The 18,344-nt window shown below is 37.9% G+C and overlaps 1 protein-coding gene across 2 annotated transcripts in view; it reads right to left on the bottom strand.

Annotated features, from left to right (window-relative positions):
* RYR2 (ryanodine receptor 2) overlaps positions 1-18,344 on the bottom strand; it is a 735,866-nt gene that overhangs the window by 405,494 nt on the left and 312,028 nt on the right. For both annotated transcript variants that reach the window (XM_043511417.1, XM_038395332.2), the window contains 2 exons: positions 11,855-11,929; positions 6,769-6,925 (listed from right to left, as the gene is read on the bottom strand). In XM_043511417.1, coding sequence (XP_043367352.1) covers positions 6,769-6,925; positions 11,855-11,929 — 232 coding nt within the window. The remainder of the gene's footprint in view (positions 1-6,768; positions 6,926-11,854; positions 11,930-18,344) is intronic.

Here is an 18,344-nt window from a genome sequence, read left to right as displayed (position 1 = left end):
GGCACTTTGGGACCATCAGCTATTGTCTCATATAGGTCATGCCTATATCAATTTTATAGTATTTTGAATTCTATAGACAGCATGATGTTGTGTGAAGAATATAGAGGCTAGGAAAGCTGGGAGTGAAGGATGGACTGTGGTAGATGGAAAGGAGGAGATGTGAGAGGAGGCATGGGCATGGGGAAAGCAGAAGTAGCATGGCAGAGAGAAGGCTGTTGTGCGCTGGGCTGCACATGAGGGTAAGAGGAAACTGCAGGGTGCTCCAGGGAAAGTCAGAGCAGGACGATGCCTTCCTGGTAATACATACGCAGACAGTTTAAACAGGTTCAGAGGACTCATCATATGATCTAATATAAACCAGTTCATCGCTGTCTGAGAAAAGGCTGAAATTATCACACTATGATTTGGTAGTGGTATGATGCCTGCTGGGACAGTCTCCACATTATGAAGGACCCCATGCCACTTTATCTGTAATGATACAGCCCTTAATTACATGATCACATGCTATTTCCCTCTTTCCCCCTTCCCCCAACTGGACATTTTCCCCAGTGTGATTAATTTTATTACAGTTATAAAGCAAGAGCTCTGCATAGTTATATCTCCACTGTACTGAAATCACACTTGCGACATTGTCAGCACACCAACTTCTAAAGCACGCTAAAGTTCAGAATTCTTCACACTCCATTCATTAAATCAGAATACAAAGAACCGAATTCACTGGTATGCTCCACTCCAGTGAAGTAAAGCAACCATAAACCTATCTTAACTGGACAATTTTAGTTTGAACAATTCTAACAGAATCTTCCAAAATTGAGCCTTGTGAACAACTCTCCCCAAAAGGAAATCATCATAAATACAGGTCTTTTTCTGTGCATACCACCTTGTACTTTTAAAGGCTAATGTAACATAATTGTATCTTAATATCAGTGTTGAATGTGCATGATTCAACCTACTTAGACTTGAAAGTGTGTTTTACTTCAATATTTCTATATAGTGCCTGTGCAATAAGCATACTAAAGATTCACATAATTAAGTTTTGCTCTTGGAATTTTACCCTTTATCATCATCCCCTTCCTGTAATTTTTGTTTCAGAGTAGCAGCCGTGTTAGTCTGTATTCGCAAAAAGAAAAGGAGTACTTGTGGCACCTTAGAGACTAACAAATTTATTAGAGCATAAGCTTTCGTGAGCTACAGCTCACTTATGCTCTAATAAATTTATAATAATTATAATAAATAAATAATAAATTATAAATTAGAATAAATAATAATAATAAATTATAATAAATTTATAATAAGCTTATGCTCTAATAATTTGTTAGTCTCTAAGGTGCCACAAGTACTGCTTTTCTTTTTGTAATTTTTGTGGCATTCCTTCGACATTGACATTCTATCAGATGTCAATGAATAAAAAGCTACAGTATGACTTGTGTTTTCAAGTGACATTTTAATGGATTTCCTGAGCTCCTTTAAAGAGAGTCAGACTGAATGCATAATACTCACAAGTGTATCATAATGCAGCATTTTATTAAAATTGACATATTTCAGCCCCCTCAAAAATCAGGGGGTGTTGTTTAAAAGTTAGTGGGAGAAAAGAAGAGACTTTTGTATGGAAAGAAGAAACATGATAAAGTTGAATATTTATTATGTAATGATATTTTTCCAAGGCACAGAAAGAAAATGCTAAAGTTTTATTTACAATATACAAATCCCTCACATTTAAACTACTGTAAAAGGCATATTTTTATGGCAGTTTTGCTTACTTACTTAGGGCTGCAATTGTGCAAATAGTTCCACTCTGGCAGACTCTGCTCCCAGAAGCCAAAAGGACATCCACATGGAACAGTTTGCAGAAACAGGGCCTATGAGACTGTTCAAACCTCCTTTACTAAGAACCTGCCAACATGTCTCCAATGTTCTATTGACTGTGGAGTAACCAAACTTCTGATCATCCAAATGTATTTTAGTTCCCCCATGCATTTCAATAATCTGAATCCCACTACAATTCTCCTTTATGTATGTGTTTAGCCTCCCTGAAATGAGGGTTGTCTGCTGCAGCATCTGTATTTTGTTTAGCATGTCCTGAGGAGGATATTTCAAGCACTTCTCGGGATTCCAAGTATTCAGTGTTCTATACCTAAGTACCCCCTAATGAATTTTCAATGGGTTAGGAATGCAGCAATTTTAAAATCAGCATATTAAAATAAATCTACTTTACATGATCAATTATTGGATTAAAAAATGGCATTTACATGAATTAGTTTTTTATTCTTCTATAGAAAATGCTAGAAGTAATCCTAGACAGCTGTGTGCTATAGTGCAATAACCTCTACATTCTATCAGCCTTATTGACAATTAGAATTGTTTGCTTAAATTATTTCAAGAGACAAAATTATATTAAACTTATGTTTTACATTAATACCTGAGTCATTACTCAATAGTTCAGTTCATTACTATAGGCTGATCATTGTTTTATACATTTTGATGGGGGCACTTACACATTTGGACATGGCATTTGACAAGGCAGAGTTTAAGATCCAGTCCTTGGATGTAAGACGCTGTGTAGCTAAAGCCAACAATCCAGCAATTTAACTAATAAACCACAGAACTCCTTCTGATTTATCAAGTCTGTTTAGAAACAAACACCTGACTCCTTAAAGAGCTGGGGAATTTAAAACAGCAACCAGAACATCTCCTCAAGCATCTAGATATAGACAGATGGGTATATTTCCCTATTCTTTCCCATGGCAGATTTTCAATTACAGCATTCTTTAGCTACATCTTCAGTTTGCACTCTAGCAGATAGAAGTTTTAATTTCTCTTTTGAGCTATGATTGGAAAAAACCCTTAGAAAGCCTCAGTCGACTTCTAAATCAAATTTCCAACTGAAAAATTTGTTCTTGCTATTATAGCAAGCACCACTGAAGATTACCACAACTCAAATAGAAAATCTCTTTTTTCCCCAGTTTGTTTGCCTTGTGACTACGTGTATAGTTAGCTTCCTTGATTTGTCATTGGTCAGGTGCCCCGCCCTCATGTAGAACTCTCACATGAATGGTCCTCCCCTGGCTCTGCAAGAGCATTTACCAGTGACAGTGGCAAAGCTGAAACTGAACACACTTCAGGCCAGCATGTGCACACAAATATAAGGAGGGGTGGCCCTAGGTATGTTGTTCCCAGGACCCTCCAATGATCCTTATAAAACACAACAGTGAGCAGAAAAAGGCCCAAACGTATTCTTTCTTTCTTTATTTATTTATTTATTTAAAGGAATTTTTAAAACCTCAGGACAAACTATTTAAAATGTGCCCGCTCTGAAAACTTGAGATTATCCCTTTGACTATGTCCATTCCACAGCTTCCACAAACTGGTGCTAAAAGTTACTATATTGATCAACCTCACACAAGAAATAGGAGAAATTCCCATTAGTCTTCAATCTGTAATCCTCTGTTAGTAGAGTATAGTTGCATATTCCCAAGCTACATTAAAGGATACAGTTATGGCATTCAGCAGCCCATAAACAGATACATATAAAAGAGTTGACGAATACTGAATTCTGCATCAGTATTGGTTTGAATTACTGACCTCAAACAATTATTTGTGAGAAATATTAAAGAAAGAAAGAGAGGGAACTGACAAAAATTTAGATACAGTATATAACAGAAATGGGCATAAAACAAATCCACTGATCTGAATGCCTGTGAACTTTACATATGGATCATAACTAAGTGGTTTGGAAGTATCTCACATATGTTGGTGGCCCGGGTGTAGGAAGAGGAGAAATGGTTGTAAATTTAAAAGAAGAAATAAACTATCTTAAAAACCTAATGCATTTTAGTTCTGTTTTATTTAACAATGATCATTATTATTGAAATATATAATTGGTCAAAAACCTGACTTCCCAGAAAATAATCCTTCCCACGTGAAAATGCTGTTTGTTGTTCACAATATCAATTTTCAAATTAAAATTCTAACTATTTAATGTGTGATGAAGTTTAGGACATCACATTTCTTTATTTTGCTAAGATGTTTAAAGAACATTAATACAAGAGAATATTCTGATTTTTTTCAGTTTCTTCTGCCAATCAAAACTGGATCCTGATGTCTAAACTGTAAATAGCCCCACAATACATATTGTGTTTAATTCACGACACAAGCCATAACAGTGCTTTCTCAATTGCACCTGCAGTTAGTTATTGCCTGCAGAGGTGCCGGTGTGGAAGGAGGCATTATAACCAAAGAAGCACTGGAATGAGGGTAAACAGGACTTGCTGCTCCTGTAGGAAAAATGTAGTTGGCTCTCCTGACACATTCCTCCTGCTGATTTTCATCACTGTAGAGGTAGTCAAGGCCATGCCCTACTCAAATACATTCCTTCTGAGCTGACTAGTATTACAGGCCCATGAGCACAAAGCAAAATTTCAGCTGCTTTCTCCAATTCAGGGGAAAGAGACTCCAGACTTCCCTCCTCTAAAGAACTCATTCGGGGATAGCTATGATTTGACCACACTTAAGTTTGTTACCATAGAGCAAGATATCTGTAAACTTTGAGTTAATTTTTCCCCCACTGCTAAATCTAAGGCCTGACAACTCTATTTCACAGCAAAACGTGACACTAATTTAACAAGTTCTGAGTTGCAAACTAAGTGTAATGAATTCATTTTCAGCAATTAAGTGCAGACACCCTATGGTCTCTCCCCAAGCTCTTCCACAGTCTATAGTTAAAATGGACTTTGATGATCACAAAATTAACATCAAGTCAGAGGTCATTTCCCAATGTGACTTTTCCAGCAGGTTGTTGGTCTGCCCCTGAAGCAGCCCAAGAAGGAGACTGACTAGGGGAGTCACAATTGCTTTGTATTCACCCCACTGCTCCTGGGAAGGAGTAAATTGTGCCAGGTCTATACCAGCTGCAGCATATGCTTCCCAATGTGCCACTATAATTAGAGAGACAGATTCCAGATTTTTCCTAGTTACGACTCCTTCCCCCACACCTACATGAAGTGGGAGGGATGTAAAATATGAGGAGCCAATTTCCCCCTGCTGCCAGAAAGCAGTAATAGTCAACACAAGCACAACAGAACATGTTAAGCCCCCACTGCTCTCTTCAGCCAGCACACAAGATGGGCCACAATCTTGCCCTTCAGTAACAGTAATAATGATAAATGCTCTTCTTTAACATAACAGATTATCAAAGTTTTGGCCTGAGGCTTCCAAAGATTCTAAAACTTGGGTTGCCTCTCAAATAATAGCTTAAAAGCCACTGCTAACTACCAGCCAGACTTTAAACACTGCATTCATAACAACTGATGCAATCTTACTGAACACTTGGATTAAAAATAAAGGAAGTAGCTCTCAAGAAATTCTTAGAAACTCAAAGATTAAAATGCCTCAATAAGCAGAGTACTTTAAGGAATCAAGACACATGAAGCATTCCCTAGGCTGAAGCCTTCACACAGGTGTATCTTCTACTAAATTTAATGGAATTTCTGCCCGTGTAAGGAATACAGGATCAGACCACAGGACCCCTTTCTCTGGGTAAAATGTCTAGAGTGGCAAAAAGGGGCAAGAGCAGAGAGGAGGATCTCAAACCAGAGTGTAACTGTTTCAAAGCCCACAAGCTAGCTTCCCCTCCACCCAAATCGTCATCATTTATCTGAAGCTTTAGAGCATTCCCCTAAGAATTCTGTATAAACAGGATTTCACTGTTTTTCCTGCCCTCTCTGAGGATTCTACTGTCACAGCACTCTTTTTCACTATGTTTTTCTAATTGGGAGAGAGAAAGCCATTGTCTGAGCACCCAAACTATAGCCACCAGATCTAGCCATGAAAAATCCCCAATGCCAGATTACACAAAAAATATATACCCAATTTCAGGTGCCTGATTATTGTTTATGACCCTGAGTGTAAAATGGAAGAAATTATACAATGTCTAAGGAAAATTCCCACAGAAATGTTAATACAATTGTTAAAATTTGTAACAAAAAGCAAACATTGTAAAGGATAACTAACAAAAGTACTAATTTTGGAAAACTAAAATTTTCAGTGATATTAGGCTGCAACTGCAAACACAAATTGAATCATAGCACATTTTAAACTGTTCACCCACTACACAAAAAATTTGAATTACCTACAAAAAATTTTAAACAAAAATGCTGAATACATAATTTCAGCTAACCTAAATGTAGATTAGATTTACAGATAAATTGTTTAATTCAATAAAATGGATTTCTTCATTTAATTTAAAAGAAACAATCATGTAACTGCCTCTCATCTCACCAAACGAAGTAAAAACAGTGAAAGAACTACTGAAGTTCCCAGAAAAATTGTTAGAGACACCTGGTTATTTTTCAAAAGTGGGTAAGCAGAGTAACAAAACCATCAAGCAGCACTATCCAAGGGAAATAATGTAATATAGCTTTTTGGAATTAATTCTACTATTCTGAATTTCCTTATTTATAGTGAAAAGGTAGAAAAATAGGACGGATTCAGCTAAGTCCTATAGTGGAAGATGTATAAATGCCACAAGGAATGGACAAACATAATTCAGTTCATAGAAAGCCTAAGGTGCAGCATTGAGTCTGGACTATCTAAAAGCTTGAACACAGAAGCAAATAATAGAAGAGGCCCACAGGGATAAAAACGCAATTGGATGTTTGGTAGCACCTTCACTTCGTTCATTTCTCTATTTTTTCCCTAAATGTATTTGAATGTTCATTAAAGGAAAAATCAAACATCGCCAGGCACATTAATGCTGCATTTGTTTTGTACCTTGGAAGACCGAAAACAAAACGCTGTAGATTTCACGTCAGCTTTCTCTTTGTCCATAAGAAGAAGACTCTTGTCATCCATGAGGCTTAAATATTTCCCAGTTGTTATATGTCTTAGTCTGAATAGCTGTCCCCATCTAATGTGGCTTCCACTCCACCTAATAAGGCAAGTTCAAAGGAGGATTCTTAAACAAAATGTTTAAAATGTAATGTTCTGGACCAAACAAACATACATATTTAAAGATTCATTATAATTCAGATTAGTTGCAAAATCATTTTAATGTGTTGGCACAGAATGTCAAAGTCCACCCTTCGTAGTACAATATTAACAGAAAAAGCTACAACTTTTTGGCTCTCTGACACGGTATCACCCCAAGAGGTAAAATAAACTCATGTTTAAATTAACCTGTTAATAAAAAGTATTATGACAAAAGAAAAAGGTAAATTAATTATGACTTTTTCCAGTCCCAAAGAAGTGGAGACAGGGGGCTTTGACTAGAACCAAGAACACCATCAGTACAGTTTAACAGGTTTGTTTGTTTGTTTTTAAATCTTTTCACTGGTAGAAAAGATTACTTTTTTGAGCTGTATTTTCTGCACTGACAATAGGAAATACCATCCAAATGGCTTGAAACCTGCAAATGCAGTGACTCTCCCTTGTGCCACTCTGCCATAGCTCAAGAGAAGTCCTCTCAGGTATAATGAAAGGGAGCTGTCAGTGGGATATTTGAGAGGAAGTTTAGTCCCCTTGTGTTACCAAAAAAAAAAAAATTCAGATGTTGCAGAAATGGCTGCTTACTGACAGAAAAACAGAAATAATTCGCAGATGAATTTCAGTAACTAGAGGATTTTACAGACACCCTATTGCATCCAGGAGAGGAGATGAGATCTCAGCTCCAAAGTATGAGCCAAGACCAACCAGGTCCTCACTTCAACATTTTATCCACTTGTAGTTAAGTTCACTGAGCTTCCCAGATCACTCCTCTGCTCAGCTGTCTGTGCCCTCAGATACAGTGCTCACAAAATAATTCTAAAACAGTCAACAAGAGCCTGCCCATATGCTTCACATTCTGCAGGAGACAAAGGGGAAGAAGAAGGGATGCTCCCACCCTGGAGTTCCACTCACAGTGGACTTCAAATTGAGGCACAGAAAGAGCAGGGTTCCAATTCCCTGCTTCAGACTGAGCCTCCTGTACTAATCTCCTGGCTGTACTCCAAATATGTTGAAGTACTCCTCCATCAGTGTTCTCTCATAGGAGCTCTCAAACTTTACTTAGAGTGGAAGCTTGGGAGGGAAGGGACCATTCTTTTGTTCTGTGTTTGTACAGTGCCTAGCACAATGGGGTCCTGGTCCATGACTGGGGCTCCTAGGTACTACCACAATACAAATAAATAATATTCCATTTTGTTTGAAACAGCCCAAACTCATCATGTATGGGTCAAATATCACTGACTGGTATTGGTGAACCTACAGATATTCTATTTCAACTAAATCTAAATTATCCCACATATCAGAAGCTTGCATTGCTGCCCCTTTTTGTTTTTATATAAATTCTTATGTACTTTTAGAATGAGCCCAAGCACAAAATGCCAAAACAAATTAAAAGTTTTTCCCTAGGTCCTATTCAAGGCACATCACATACGTCATTATCACTGTAGACTTAGATTTAGACTATTATCTGTGCAATAAAAATATCCATTTGTTTAAGCACCTCTTCATAAGTACTAGGTATACTGTCTGTGTAAATCCTGAAAACACATTTGGCAGCCATTTTCACAATATAAGTAACCTCTTGGCTTCCATTTTCTTAAAGAAATTGGGGAGGTTCTTGGTTGTTTTAAAACACACTAGAGAGATAGGGTTTATTTCTGTCACCTACACTTATTTTTTTAAATGACAGTAAAAATGTTGGACTCTGCTGTGGGAGTTTTAGGTGGGGAGGAAAGGAGGATTTATATCTCATAAATGCTTCCCCCCCCATTAAGTCTTTTATATGGCAAGGTGAGCACCCACTACCAAACACATCCAATACGTACAACTGTCAGCTGGTATGAAGATTCCATCATTCAACCATATAAAGACCCAGGGCCTGAGTCTCAGTGGTCACGTTGCAACACTTGGGCCAGGGAAGGCAAATATGGCTGAATACCTCTGCACTCCTCATTATGGAGCCATGCAGGAGCCTACCTTAGAGCAGACTAGGGCTGCTCTAACTTACACTCTGCTCTACATGGCCCCTGTGGACTACAGGAAGAAGAGAATAGCTGAAATGTAATGCACTCCAACCACACTTCCAATTTGCCCTGGAGAGATGGCAGCAGAGCGTGCACTGCCCTTACACTAGCTCTAACCAGTCAAGGAAGCCTTCTGGGTAGTGAATATTCTGAGGAGGCTTTAGCATAACAGACTCAAGCCCACAGACTACTGTGGGCAAAACAATGATAAACGCTACCACCAGCTGCTCTGTACAAAGGATTCCTAATAGTCTGGTGTGAATTTACATTGAGACTGGCTACGGAACCAAAGCTGTGCAATGCTTCAGGGGGTTCTGTGCTAGTGAAGAGAATTCAAAAACAAGAAGCCTTTTGTATGGAAAATCCCATCAGCATAGTCTGGGGGAGGAAGCTAGACAGCCAGAGCACAAGTTCTAGGTTGTAGTGGGGTGGAGAGGAGGAAAGACAGTGATTTTAAGAAAAAAGAGAAATTGGGAAAAGGAAGTAGGACTGGGGAAAGGTGATGGGTAGGTGACAGGACATGCACAATTGTAAAAAAAAGAGGGGGTGTTGATTTATGAAGCAACAGCAATAATAGTCTTAGAACCAATCTTATTAAGAAATATTCTTCTAAAGAAAAGATGAATAGCATAAAACAAGATCTTTCAAGAGCTCAAGATTCCATTAAAAAAACACTAAGCTACTCCAATTCCAATGTATTTTCCTTGCAATTACTTAGGCCTTTCTCTCATTTCCATCCATCACTTGATCTTTCCTTTTCTAGTCATAGCCCATGCTATCCTTCCCCCTCTGATTATTCTTTGCCTAAACGCCATCTTTTTGCTCTGTCCAAGCCTTCCTCTCCTATTCTCTTCCCAGAGGAAATACTGAGTCCACTTTCTGTTATCACAACCTCCCTCCTTACTGGACTTTCAATATCCAGGTGCCTGTGCCAGGGTTTATATCAGCGGAAACACACATAAACCTGGGCTGTTGTATATTTCCTCTATGTTGAATCATAAAAACTCCCAGATTCAAGTAACGTTTCCGAAAGTTTCAAGAATGAATAAGAATGCACATGCATATTATGTTACTCCATCTAATGTACCAGGAAACGCTGTGACCATATCTGCACACAAAACTGTGTAGTATACTCAAATGCTTACTAGAGCAAGCCTTGCCTCCGCAAAAAAGCTTACAATCCAAGCCTGGAAAGACATTAATCTAAGTAGCCTCATGACTTCTATGGGACAAAGCTAGGTATGTGCATAAATCTCTACAAGATTGGAGTCCTAGAATGTAAAATATTGGGTTTACTCTCACTAATCCGCACTACTTATTGTGGTGTTTGCAGGTCTGAGTCATTAGATAGAGAGATTTTCAGGACAGGAAACAGATTTTAGTCTTTATTTGTTAAACATGTAAGTGTTGCACAATATAGTGTTGTGTAGTAGTAATACCAAACATACATACAGATTAGACTGATTTGTCACAAATCATGTGTCCAATTCAATATGTTCAAAATTTACTTCTAATCACTGATGCACATAAATTTGTCTATATAGCACCAGCTGGAAAGTTATAAGCTGACACCTTTGCTAACAAAATAATACATCTGAAATTTGGCAATAATTATGTCCCACCCAAAAAAAAAAAAGTTTAACATTTTGATAGTAACAGTCATGTTCCTTGTAAAGAAGATTACTCCTGTCAGGGCTGACTTGTATTGCAGATTCTTCTGACAAGTTCTCTAAACCTGCAGTCTGTACACATAGTCTTATGGCATAACTGACAGGCAATCAAATCGTAACATAACTCACTGTTCCTGTTCCATTATTTGCCAGGTGGTACACATTGTTGGTAAAATACTACCCTGAAACACGTGGAGAGAAAGGTTTGGGAAATAAAAAGGCAGAGATTCTCGCACGGTTTCATTGCTGTTGCTCAAGCACAATTTAGTCCGAAAGCAACTAAAGGCGAGTGGAGGGAAATCCTTCCATTCCCCTTATATATATTCAATGTCTTTTAATAGCATCCCTTTAAATGACATGCACGCATTAAACAGCATCATTAGAGTGTAACATTTCCCCACAGCTGTTGTCATTTTGTCTCTAAAATGATAATTTGTCACTTCAGATTTTATCATAACTGCATACTTGTTAGTGAAACTTTAAGGCATGCTTGTATATTACAGTCACAGCTAAATAAGGCACAATTCTCAGCAAGCCCTCCAACTTTACATCATCCTTTTGCAGATGTTTTCCTTTACAATACAGGCTGTCTAATAATTTTGGATCTTAACATAAAAGTGACTGTTTAATACAGTTTTTAGCAGTGCTGTGTATTTGGGTAGCAAAAGAACCTGAATACAACTATTACTAAAGAACCAGAGTAAACCAGAAGAAAGCCAAAAAAACTGGGTGTGTATTTGTGCGAGTTTTTCAGTTTATTTGAGGCTTTTTAAAATGCATCAGAAATTTATGGGGGCAAAGCATAGTAACATAAAATCTTATTGGAATATGACCACCACGCAGGAACTGTCCATAACCATAAATGACTGGAAAAGGGAAAATAAAACCACAAATATTTGAAATTAAAATAGAATAATAGAACCTGGATGTGATTCAGCAACATATTTAAGCACACACCTATCTTTAAGCACAAGTGGTCCCAGTGAAGACAGTGAAACTATTCATGTGCTTGAAGTTAAGTACACGCTTAAGTACCTTGCTGACTCAGGGCTTTCATGTTTGCTTCTAGTTTTTACCTACTGTGCTATTGACTTAGAGACTGACCCTACTCTGACTGAAGTCATACAGCCAATCAAGTTTGATTATATTGTATATATATTTTCTTCGCATATTGTTACTTACGCAACTCTTAGAGTCTCTAGTCGCCAAAGGGAACGAGCATGAATCGACACAGCACCACCTTCATAATGGACAGTTCTGTAAACCAAACAAAGCAACATTCTGAGATGAAAATTCTGATATCTCTTCTTTAACTTTCAATTTGTTCTGTTAATTGAGGATTTTTAATTTCAAGGTCCAAGACAATCCAGTTAACTGTTCTTTAACAGTTATGGTTATCAAACTCAAAAATAACTCGTCCCTTAAAATGTTCTGATCCACTTGTTCATACACATTATTTTGTTTTTAAAATGCATAATTTTATCACATTTATACCACATTCAAAAATTTAAACCTCAGTGTTTTTAAGGATCAAATTTGCCTGGGGAAAAATATATAATCGGAAGATTAAAACATTGAATAGTCCTAACAGCAAAATTCAACACTAAAATAGATATTTCAAAACCAAAAGTAAGACGGTGGGTGTTCAAATTTCTCATTAAAAACAACAGAATAACACAAGAAGTTACAAATGTCCCAAAATACTTATTTGAAGATAAGGAAGAACTCGTTCCAACTCTAAGGCATCAACGGGAGGCAAATAAAGCACAAGAGGAGCAAATGTTAAAATATTAATCCAGGGCTAAAAGATAAAGCTAAAATGTTGTGGAAACAAGTTAAACAGAGGGAGCAACATTATTGACATCCTAGATAAATGAGATTTCAAATTATGTGAGAAAAAAGTAACTCAAAATAAAAGCAAAATATGCTTTGTATAAATTCAAATAAAAATCACTGACCCAGATAACTCCTTCCACGATCCATGCAGTCCCTTCTCTGTGTGCATCTACTTCAAGAAAAGGTTTATGGGAAGTTCCTTAACATTGGGGGTAAAATCCTGGCCCTCTCAAGGTCAAAGAGAGTTTTGTTGACTTCAGTAGGGCCAGGATTTCACACCAGGTTTTTTGTTTGTTTTTTTTAAAATGGGATTTTAGCTAAATTAGAAATAGGCTTTTAACCATTTGCTTGTTTGTCTGTCAGTATGATCTACGCAATATGTTAGGATAGCATTGCTGATGAGCCAAACAATGGACCTGATCTTGGGAGTTCTTACTCAAGCAAAACTCCCATTGACTATTTACATTGTAATTAGTGAATGGTTTACCTGAGTAAGGACTGGGATGATATTTTTAAGTAGTCATGGCCAGCCTTTCAGCTGGCGTACACAGTCAGAGTTCTATTGACTTTAATAGATCTTTGATAATATGCACAAGTTGAGATCTGGCCTTGATTTCTGGCAGGGGCTCCTTTTCTTCCCCCATCTCCTCCCCCACCTGCCCCCAGTACAGATTGACACTGATCCTTTTAACACTGTTCCATTTATGAGAACATATCAAGTATTTTAATAATTTAGATCATCCTAAAAGCTTTTTTTTTTTATCAAACTGTAGGTGTTAAAAAATTAAAGCTCATTTATGTCAAGCCAGATTGCTTCTTAAATATTATGAACCAGATGACAAGCAAAAGAAACTTTTGCCATATTGTATTTGAACTTATATATTCAGAAGTTTGCCATGTCAGTATGTGGCATTTTTCATACAGCTGTGGTTGGCTTAATACTTTCATACTGCATGAAAAAACAATATTACATTAAAGTAATATCACTGATCATGAGTCCTGATGTAATGCCTGGAAAAGGTGTAAGGCCTGGAAAACATTTTGCACTGGATAAAGCCCTGTGCTGGTTTCTCACCATCAAGTCTAATATTTTCTATATTTAATTTCCTGGGTCTGTTGCAGGAATAGCTTATCAGCAACAGCATGAGGGGCCTCCAGCAAGCTTTCAGACGTCTCTGCAGAGGGAACAATTGTGCCAGTTAAATCTTAAACTTTTATTGAAATCAACCCTCAAGAGCACAATAAACATTCTGAAAACCTGTGCTCTGAGTCATGGTTTCATATTTTGTTCTTTTTTTGTACATGGCCTACCACAACAGAGGCTCTACTAAACAACACATAAGCAGCCACACACTGTTTAAAATCATAAAATTCTTAATTAGCCTTTTGCTTATTTCCCTATAAAATTAGCTGACATTTCACAAAATATCAAAATTCAAGACTGATGCTATATGTGGTTGGAATTCTTTCTTTCAGATAGTATAAAAGCTTAAAAGTTTGTTCTAGCAGTTCTAAGGCCATTAAAATGTGTGTGAACTCAGTGAAATGTGTGTGATATCCTGAAACTTGCATGAGACAAAATTATTTCTAATGTTGGAAAGCTTGAAATATGGCACTAATCTCATACTCTACAAGTACTTGTTTGGCAATGATCCAGGATGGAATATATAATGAATCCCAGACCAGTGCAATTTAAAATACCTTTAGAAATACATGGAGTGAAACTGAAAGAATAGTCCTTTCTGGTTGATTTGTTTTATATCAGCGTACATCCTCTTTCATTCTCAAGATCATTCAGATATCCTAAGGACCTAAGCCACTGGCTGACCCACTAATGGGAAGGATGAGTCCTAGAATGCTCACCTGGGAGGAATTTGGAGGCTAATGGGAGAGGAAAGCCGGCTACAGGAAAAAAACTGGGAAATGTAAATACAGTATTTAGCAGCCTCCTACTGGAAAATAGTTTCTAGCACATTCTCACCCATTTTCTATGAATGAATATGATACCATGGAGTAATCTCTCTTTAAGCTGTAGCTTGTCTATGAATAATGCTTTTCAGCACTGCAAAGTGAAACTGAGTGCTTCTACCCTGAAAGAGCTCTGAATGAGTAACTCCATAATACAAAGAGAGCTACCCTCAGGGCACCATCTGCATTTAAGAAAAGAAAGGATAGGCACAGACAGAAATAAATAACAGATTAGCCAAATAATGAAAGTTTATTTTTTTAACATTAGAAATTTTATTTCTCTGCCCAATGTGAACTTCTAAACAAAGCATAAAAATCTCCCAAAGCCAGGAATACTTGCTCCACGGCCAGTCAATTTATTCAAGAGAAAGGGTGGCATGCTATATGTACAATAACGAACACGCAAAGCCCTTATATCTGGGAATTAGGAGGGTATTTGTTTGGAGTGTGAGAGTGAGGAGTAGACAGAGCTACTGTAAAATAAGGTCCCCACTAGTCTAGGCAAAAGAAGAACAACCCACGGATCATCATCCTATCCAACCCACGGATCATCTAATAAAATTACCTTGTAAATGTGGTGGCTGTCAATCCTAACTCCCAGTCAACAGAGGAGCAGGGATGTCACTACCTTCTCTGCTGTGGCAGAGGACTCACTGGAATTCTACAGCCAGTCTCCCTCACTTCATAACTGCCTGCAGCAAGTTGCTACCCCAACCCACCCCATTATGCCCAGATGTGGTTTTGTGGCAGCTCTGCCTCAATTTTCCCCCTCCCTGCCAGACTGTCCTTTGGCCTACTCCAGCCATAGGAGTGCCCTGTCCCTCTAGCCAGACTACTTTACAGAGTTCTACCCCTTCTGGGTCCAAGAGTCCTTTATCAAAGTACTCAAGTAATATATACAAAATCCAATCCACCTCATTTCAGGCATGCCTCTGTTGCTTTAGACTGTTCTTCTGTCCATCAATCCACCACATCATTCAGGGGCTGGCCCACAGTCACGTATTCAGGGAGGCTCCAACTGGGCTTCTAGCTAGCCCCTAGAGAACCTTGTCTGGTCTTCTCCCCTTTTTCTTCCTCAGACTTCCAGGCAGACCCTCAGAGAGAGTGGAAGGGAACTCCCTCACCTCCAACTTTCCTCCTCCCAACTGGGCTCACCCAGTTCTTTAGGGAAACAAGCCCTGATTTCCTCTAGCTGGACTTTGTTTCTAATTAAGCTAGGCCCACCTTCCAGGTGCAAGCAGGCAGATTAATTGGCCTCTCAGAGCCATATTAATACTTTCACAGCATGTGTGGGGTAAACTCCTCATCACACTGCTGTTTGGTTTCAAAGAAAGAGAAATCTGTGGCCAAACAAATTTGATTTCTTCCAAAGTAGATTTAGCTTTTCTTAAACAAATTGTAGCATATGTAAAACTAAGAAGCTACTATCTTCAGTTACATCAGTGCAACCTTGCTGAAATCAACAAGATTACACAGATAGGCAGAATTTGGCTTGAAACTTAGAATGTTAGACAAATAACAGATGTGTGTGTGTGTTAACATGAAGTCTAATCTTCATTTGTTACCTTCTTCCATCCCCAGAAAATAATTATTAGAATTTACTTTATCTCAAAGTGGCTTTCACTGTTGTTCTATTTGATGCACCCCATTACTACCATTTATCTAGTACTTACAGCAGTTCAGAGTCCAAATGAACTGTGTTTCATTACATTTTAATCCTTACTGAAGGAGACCCAGAGTTTTTACTACTAAACCTTAACAGCAGATGACATTACTGGGATAAAACACTCACTGCTTTCTGTTACACCTGTGCAAATCTGTAATAATTCCTTTGGATACGAAGGAGTTAATTCAGATTCACACCGGAATAATGGAGAAAACAAAAATACACGTTGTTAAGTGCAATAAAGATTCATAATAAGTGAAGAGCAGTACAGAGAAACAAATCCTGCAATAGTTTATATTATTCATAATCTCCTGATAAATACAGACAAATGTAATGGCAACAGAAAATGAAGAGGGGGCAAGAGCCCACACAACAAGCCAGGCTCCTACCCCTAAAAGAGGAGAAAGAGAGTATAGTCAGGGCCACAAAATACATTCTTCTTCCCCAGTGTGGCACTACATAATTTTCCTTTCCTTTTTCCAATACACCCTTTAAAGATTTTTTCTAAGCTCACAGACCCATGCCATTAGGCATTTTTATTTCAAGAGAACATAGTTGTAATAAACTCAGAGTCCTCAAGAGTCTGACGTTCATCTTTACTACAGATCTTTAGCTTGTTCTGTTAGTCTGTATAATGAAGCTAGAGAGACAAGGTGGGTGAGGTAATATCTTTTATTGAACCAACTTATGTTGGTGAGAGAGACAAGCTTTCAAGCTTACACAGAGCTCTAGGAAGACCTGAAGAAGAGCACTGTGCAAGCTTGAAAGCGTCTCTCTCTCTCTCACCAACAGAAGTTGGTCCAATAACAGATATCTCACCCACCTTCTCTCTCTAATATCCTGGGATCAACACAGCTACAAATACTACACACTATAATGAAGCTGTCTTTTGTCTGAACTATGGCTGTTTATTAAGCCTAAGACAACCAGTTCTTCTTGATCATGACATTAATCTATTTAATTCCTCCTAATACAAAGTCACTAAGGCCTAGAACTTGCTAATTTGCTCACTAATTCCTTGGAGTTCACATACTGTAACTACAGCACCAAGGACAGCTTATCCTTTCCTCTGTTCTTTAGTTCTCTGAAAAATTCTTGGCTCCACACTGCACAATTCTTGGCTGTAAGTGACATTACTGGGACACAAAAGTAGGGGCTAACCAGAATTAATCATGTTCCCACTTGCTGATTCCTAACACACTTGTGCTTATCTTTGTGAGATGTACAGCAGGAGTTTGCACTTCATGACAATTGGTAAATCTCAAAAAGGCAGCAAGACAACTGAATATCCAATTACAATAATGAATTAATTACATGGGTTAAAAATAGATTACTGTATACCAACTTCCCCCAGAGAACCATGAGCCAATTCATATTCTTATTACAATGTTGCAGAGCAGTGTGGGGAGACAGCAGCCATACCAATTAAATTCACTAACTGCAATGCAGGGCACTAAATGAGATAATCTATACCATTTTGATATTGTTGAAATTTACCTGATTCAATAGAGAGCAAATATTAAATTATACTGAGAGAAAATAATGAAATACAACCAAATGATTTGAAACAAATCTATATGTCACAAATGTTAAATGCTTTTCTTTTTATTTCTCAGTGTCAAAAATGTTAAGATCTTATCTAAACAGCTTTCCTTTTTATTTCATATTTTTAATTAACAATTTTCTTTTAGTTTTATATGCATAACAGCATAGTGCTTTGCATGGATTATAAATGGATTAATAAATAAAATAAACTTCAAGGCTTAGTTATAGTTCTTAGAAAAAGAACCATAATGGGGTCACTAGGAGATGGCATACTGCCTACATAAAGGTGGCTGGAGGTTTTATGCCTCCAGAGATCAAGACCAAACGTAATGACTCTGGAGACATTGGAGGAGGTAGGCTCACCTATTGAGCTTTGCTATACTTTTGAGAAAAAAAATAGTTTGTATCCTCCCAACATGGAAGTTCTGCTGCACAGGGAGGTTGGAACTATGGCTATAACCTCATTTCACCCTCTGGGGCATGGAGCACTGCCTGTAGCAATAGCTGCTCCTTTTCTTCTGGGAGTGAGACAGCACAGACACCTACTGCCTCCTGCTCTGGAGCATTAGAAAGTGGAAGGAAAACCCACACTGTGCTCTCTACCACACTTCTGATCACAGAAACTCAGAGTTGGAAGGGACCTCAGGAGGTCGTCTA

This window comes from Dermochelys coriacea, chromosome 3 (genome assembly GCF_009764565.3).
Source record: "Dermochelys coriacea isolate rDerCor1 chromosome 3, rDerCor1.pri.v4, whole genome shotgun sequence".
NCBI lineage: Eukaryota > Metazoa > Chordata > Testudines > Dermochelyidae > Dermochelys > Dermochelys coriacea.
Note: the sequence above shows the minus strand (reverse complement) of the source record. Positions and strands in the feature narration are given on the sequence as shown.